The 5308-nt window shown below is 46.3% G+C and overlaps 1 protein-coding gene across 1 annotated transcript; it reads left to right on the top strand.

The window, feature by feature from the left end:
• The first annotated feature begins 1856 nt into the window (after nucleotides 1-1856).
• On the top strand, nucleotides 1857-2885 carry LOC142321287 (uncharacterized). Its single transcript, XM_075359285.1, has one exon. The coding sequence runs from the start codon at nucleotides 1857-1859 to the stop codon at nucleotides 2883-2885; it is 1029 nt and encodes a 342-aa protein (XP_075215400.1).
• Nucleotides 2886-5308: the final 2423 nt, after the last annotated feature.

Here is a 5308-nt window from a genome sequence, read left to right as displayed (position 1 = left end):
GGTCATAACATCTGACCTGCCAAGAAGAAGATTGTTCGCTGTTATAACACACTGGGAGTGTTCGTGACTGTGTCGATGTCTGTTGTCGATGCAAGTTTATGACTGATGTGAGCTTGCTCTGCCGACGTGTAAGTTATAGCAGTAGATCTGGAACCAGCCACTTCGGGCCTTGATCAGGAAGTACGCAGTGAGTGCTAGAGATCGGAATCTTCACCGCACCGAGTGAGTCCAGTCCGTCCGTGAATTCCGGGACTGGCTAAGTGTCGACTGGGCCTCAGGGAACTGGGGTAGGAGTATTATCTCCGAGGGTACACCCGTTCCTAGTTATGACAACCCGCTCCTCTCCGTACGATGCGCTGGTAAAACTAAAGTATGCAGAATTTCGAAAACAGACAAAAATTAGATGATGCTGGTTTGCACAGCAAAGTAGACCCCATGGCTTTGCTGTCAGGAAATGTTACAGGGAGTACAACAACCGTGTCAATGGAAGTGGAAGGAGAGTCGGGTGACGCTCATTCAGTGGGTGAAAAACCCATCGCACCCGCCGTTATTCCAAGAGGGAGAATTAATTCACTACCGACCGTCACTGGCCAACACTCGCCGATGGAGCGGCTCGGTGGCAAAATCGAGAAGCTTGTTGATTTCATTGAAGACAAGAAGAACGTGCATCATGAAATCAGAAAACTGGTTAAGTCCATTGCTACGGCATATAAGTTAGCCAGCAAAGCACCGCAGATGATGGTTTCAACTACCCAAACATCTCCGCGTGCCACGCCAGAGCAAAAATGCCAAAGCAGTGACGTGACCCAGTTGACAAAGATAACCGGAGCCGAAGCTAATGGAGGATTAGTTTCGGAAGACAACGGAAAGAGTCTTACTACGTCTGGGAAGAGAAAAGAAAGAACTTCTCCAGACACCGATAATAAAGTCAAGAAAAGGAAGGACTTAAAACCCAGCCCGCTGCAGAAAACGACAGTCCAGAACACCGAAAAGAAACGAGAAAATGCTTGGCAGGCAGTCTTGTCTAAAAAGGAAAAGAGGAAGCAAGCCAAAGAGCGGTTACCAAAAGAACCGGCGCACAAATCTCGGCCGGAGCCTAAGCGGAAAAAACCGCGAAAATTCACCAGGCCGGACGCCTTGATTATCCGACCTGTTGAGAAGGCGAAATATGCTGAGATACTGCGTCGGATTAAAAATGACGTTCCACAAGAGCAGGCCCGGGACGTAGTTGACAAGGTCCAAAAGACGAATGATGGAAACATGCTCATTACGCTCTCCAGGAAGAGCACAGACAAAGGACAAGCTCTAATGAAGACAATAAAGAGCATCCTGAAAGAAGAAGCCGACGTCATCTGTAAAGGTCCAGAGGAACAGCTCGAAATCCGGGACATTGACGACGAAACAACCAAGAACGATGTCCAGAAGGCCTTACAAGAGGCAGCTGGCTATGACTACGAAATACCTGGAGAGGTCATTAAAATTCGTCCGGCCTACAGAGGCACACAAACCGCTTTGGTACGATTATCAGCAGCAACAGCGCAGAAGATACTCGGAGAGAGAGGCAAGATACGAATTGGCTGGGTGAATTGCCGTATCAGAACAGTGAAGACTCCACTACGATGCTATAAGTGCTGGCACTTTGGACACACTACTGTTCAATGTAAAAGCGAGGTCAACCGATCTGGGCTTTGCATCAAATGTGGGCAAACAGGTCATCAAGCTGCTCAATGCCCAAATAAGGTGAAATGTGTTTTATGTGCGGAAAAACCTGGTTCTCAGGATACTGCTCACCGGTCTGGCGCTGGTCGGTGCCCGGTCTTCCAGGAAGCACTCCAGAAGCTGACAAATAAACGAACATGAAGATACTGCAGCTCAACATTAATCACTGTGAAGCTGCGCATGATTTGCTCATGCAGACAGTACGAGAATTGAAGGTTGATCTTGTGTTTCTATCGGAGCCATATAAACATCTCACCGGGCAACCATGGGAGACAGACATCACCGCTAAAGCTGTCATTTGGTCCTGTGGTAAACTCTCCTTCCAGAATGTAGACAACAGTGGCAGCGCCGGCTTCGTAGCAGCATCAATAGATGGCATCCGCTTCTACAGCTGCTACGCACCGCCTAGCCTCTCCATTGCTGAATTTACTGACTTCTTGGATCGCCTGACCGAAGACGCGAAGCAACATCATCCAGTGGCGATAGCCGGGGACTTCAACGCCTGGGCAGTCGACTGGGGTAGTAGGCAGACTAATGCACGAGGAAGAGAACTACTAGAAGCTTTTTCTACACTTGATGTAGTCTTGCTCAACAGTGGTGACAGGCCGACCTACACCAAAGGTGACGCAAGCTCGATTGTAGACCTCACTTTTGTCAGTGCCAGCCTTGCTAAAGGTAACTCCAACTGGAAGGTACTAGACATCTACACTGCCAGTGACCATCATGCTATACTCTGGGAAACGTCTAACGACCAGAAACTCAGAGGGCCTAACAAGCCATCTAACATCGTTGGTTGGAAGGTGAAATCCCTAGACCCAGAAGTATTGATAACAGCCCTCGATAGTGATCCGATAGAGACTGGATGTGCAGAAGAACATACTAAGGCCCTGATGATGCGAGTAACACAAGCTTGTGATGCCAGTATGCCTCGCAAACGTGTTATCAATTCAAGACCTGCGGTACACTGGTGGAACGATCACATCAGCAACCTTCGTAAAGAGTGTCATAGAAAAAGAAGATTATCTCAGCGTGGCTATCAACGACCCAACTCTGCAGTGCTGATTGCAGAGTATAAAAAAGCTCGTCGTGAACTCAATAAGGCCATAAAAGAGAGCAAAGGAAGATGCTGGAAAGAGCTCATATACGAGGTGGACAAGGACGTGTGAGGCAGGCCTTATAAAGTGGTCATGACCCACCTGAAGAAACAACAAATGCCGTCACCTACGTGTCCTCAGCTCCTTCAGAAAATCGTCACTGCGCTGTTTCCACAGCAACACAGTCTCGATTATCAGTTAACGCCAGGCGAACTAGACGACATTCCACCTGTCACTGAAGAAGAGTTGCTGGAGGCCTGTAATCGTGTAGGAAATAATAAAGCGTCGGGATTGGACGGAATCCCGAATATAGCCTTGAAAACCATCATAAAGGCAGCACTAGCATTATTTCTAGACGCGTATAACGCATGCCTCAAGGAGGGGACTTTTCCTCGTAAGTGGAAACAGCAACGGTTAGTACTGTTACCTAAAGGGAAGAAACCGCGAGAAGAACCGTCATCTTACAGACCACTCTGCATGCTAGATACGGCGGGTAAGATATTTGAGCGTATCATCCATCAGCGAATAGATGCAGTGGTTGACCCACTCCTGGCAGACAACCAGTATGGATTCCGGAAAGGACGATCAACCCTGGACGCGATCAACCTGGTTGTCAATACGGCCAAGGAGGCGATGGCAGGAACTAGATGGAAGGGTGGAACGAAGAAGTACTGCCTGGTTGCTGCCTTAGACACCAGAAATGCTTTCAATTCCGCTAATTGGGACTGCATCATGCAAGCTCTCGACGAGAAAAACGTGCCAGTATATCTTCGCAGACTAGTGATTAGCTATTTTACAGATAGAGTGCTGAAGTACGATACAAAGAATGGTCCGAAAGAGTATGATATAACCGGTGGTGTGCCACAGGGCTCTGTTCTCTGTCCACTTCTGTGGAATATCATGTATGACGGGCTCCTGAGATTGAAGCTTCCAAGATGTGTCAAACTGGTAGCGTATGCGGATGATGTTGCCGCAGTGATCGTCGCCAAACACCTCGACGAGATTCAACATCTGTTTGACATTACTTTTGAGAGGATCAACCAGTGGATGGATACAGTTAACCTTCAACTGGCCAAGCAGAAGACCGAAGCAGTGCTTATTACCAGCCGAAAAGAAGTTGAAACAATTAAGCTAAAAGTCGGTGACCAAGAAATTACATAACAACCTCATATACGATATCTGGGAGTGATGCTTGATGCCCGACTCAACTTCAAGCAGCAAGTAGAACACGTCTGTACGAAAGCGTCAGTAGTGAGAGCTAGTCTCGCACGATTGATGCCGAACGTCGGAGGCCCAAAGCAGAGCAGAAGGCTACTATTGTCATCAGTAGTAACATCGGTGCTCACTTACGGAATATCTATTTGGGCTGACGCACTAGAGACGCAAGATTCGTGGAGAAAGGCGGGACCGATATATCGTATGAGTGCATTACGAGTCGCAAGCGCTTTCCGCACAGTGTCTGAGGAAGCAGTTTGTGTCATTTCCGGAACTCTGCCTCTTAGAGTTCTAGCTGAAGAACGACGCAACCTTTACCATCGAAAGACGTCAACCTTACTGAGTGCTGAAGAACTCAAGACAGAAGAGCGACAGAAAAGCATCGCACGTTGGCAGCTACAGTGGGATGTTGCCGTGAAAGGCAGGTGGACACACCGTCTCATACCACGGATTGACTTTTGGCTGAATCGTAATCACGGTGAGGTCAACTACTATCTAACGCAGATGCTATCATGACATGGCTGCTTTCGAGAATACTTACACCGCTTCAAGCACGATAATTCTCCAGAGTGCCCGTCCTGCCCAGGAGTCAATGAAGATGCAGAGCATGTTTTCTTTGTGTGCCCACAATTTTGTCTACAGCGTGATCAACTCGAAAACATCTTACATTAAAGTATCCAACCTGAGACACTAATAGAAGCAATGTTGTTGTCAAAAGCCGCATGGAACGCAATAAGCACGTTTGCAACAGACGTCCTTACAGACCTGCGTTCCATCGAAAGAAAAAGAGCAAAGGACCACAACATCTAGATGAAAGAAGTAATAACATCTTAGCTACCAGAAGGAAGAGCAGTAGCTAAATCCTCCCCCCCACGAAGTAATGCCTAACGGCGGATACCGTGGGGGATCAGAGTTCAGAGGATAGCGGAGGTTTTAGTCGGTATTAGCATTAACAAGTCACCTTTAAGTTAATGTTTGAGTCCGACATACCAGGCAAAACATCTAAGCCAGAGATTCGTAAAGGAATTTCCTTCGCTATAAAAAAAAAAAAAAAAAAAAACCACACACACACATTTAATTGGGTGTAATACTTTTAAAAATTTATTCAAAAATATGTTTTCTGGTGTTATCTGTTTCAGTTACTTTGTAAATTTGTGTCACTTTTTTTAAAAAAACATCTTCAATAATAAAAAAAAATGATTTATTATAAAATTTAAAAAAAACTTGTATGTATAATAGATGAATTTGTCACGTCCATCAATCATAATAATTATTCTTTT

This window comes from Lycorma delicatula, chromosome 3 (genome assembly GCF_047948215.1).
Source record: "Lycorma delicatula isolate Av1 chromosome 3, ASM4794821v1, whole genome shotgun sequence".
Classification (NCBI taxonomy): Eukaryota; Metazoa; Arthropoda; class Insecta; order Hemiptera; family Fulgoridae; genus Lycorma; species Lycorma delicatula.
Note: the sequence above shows the minus strand (reverse complement) of the source record. Positions and strands in the feature narration are given on the sequence as shown.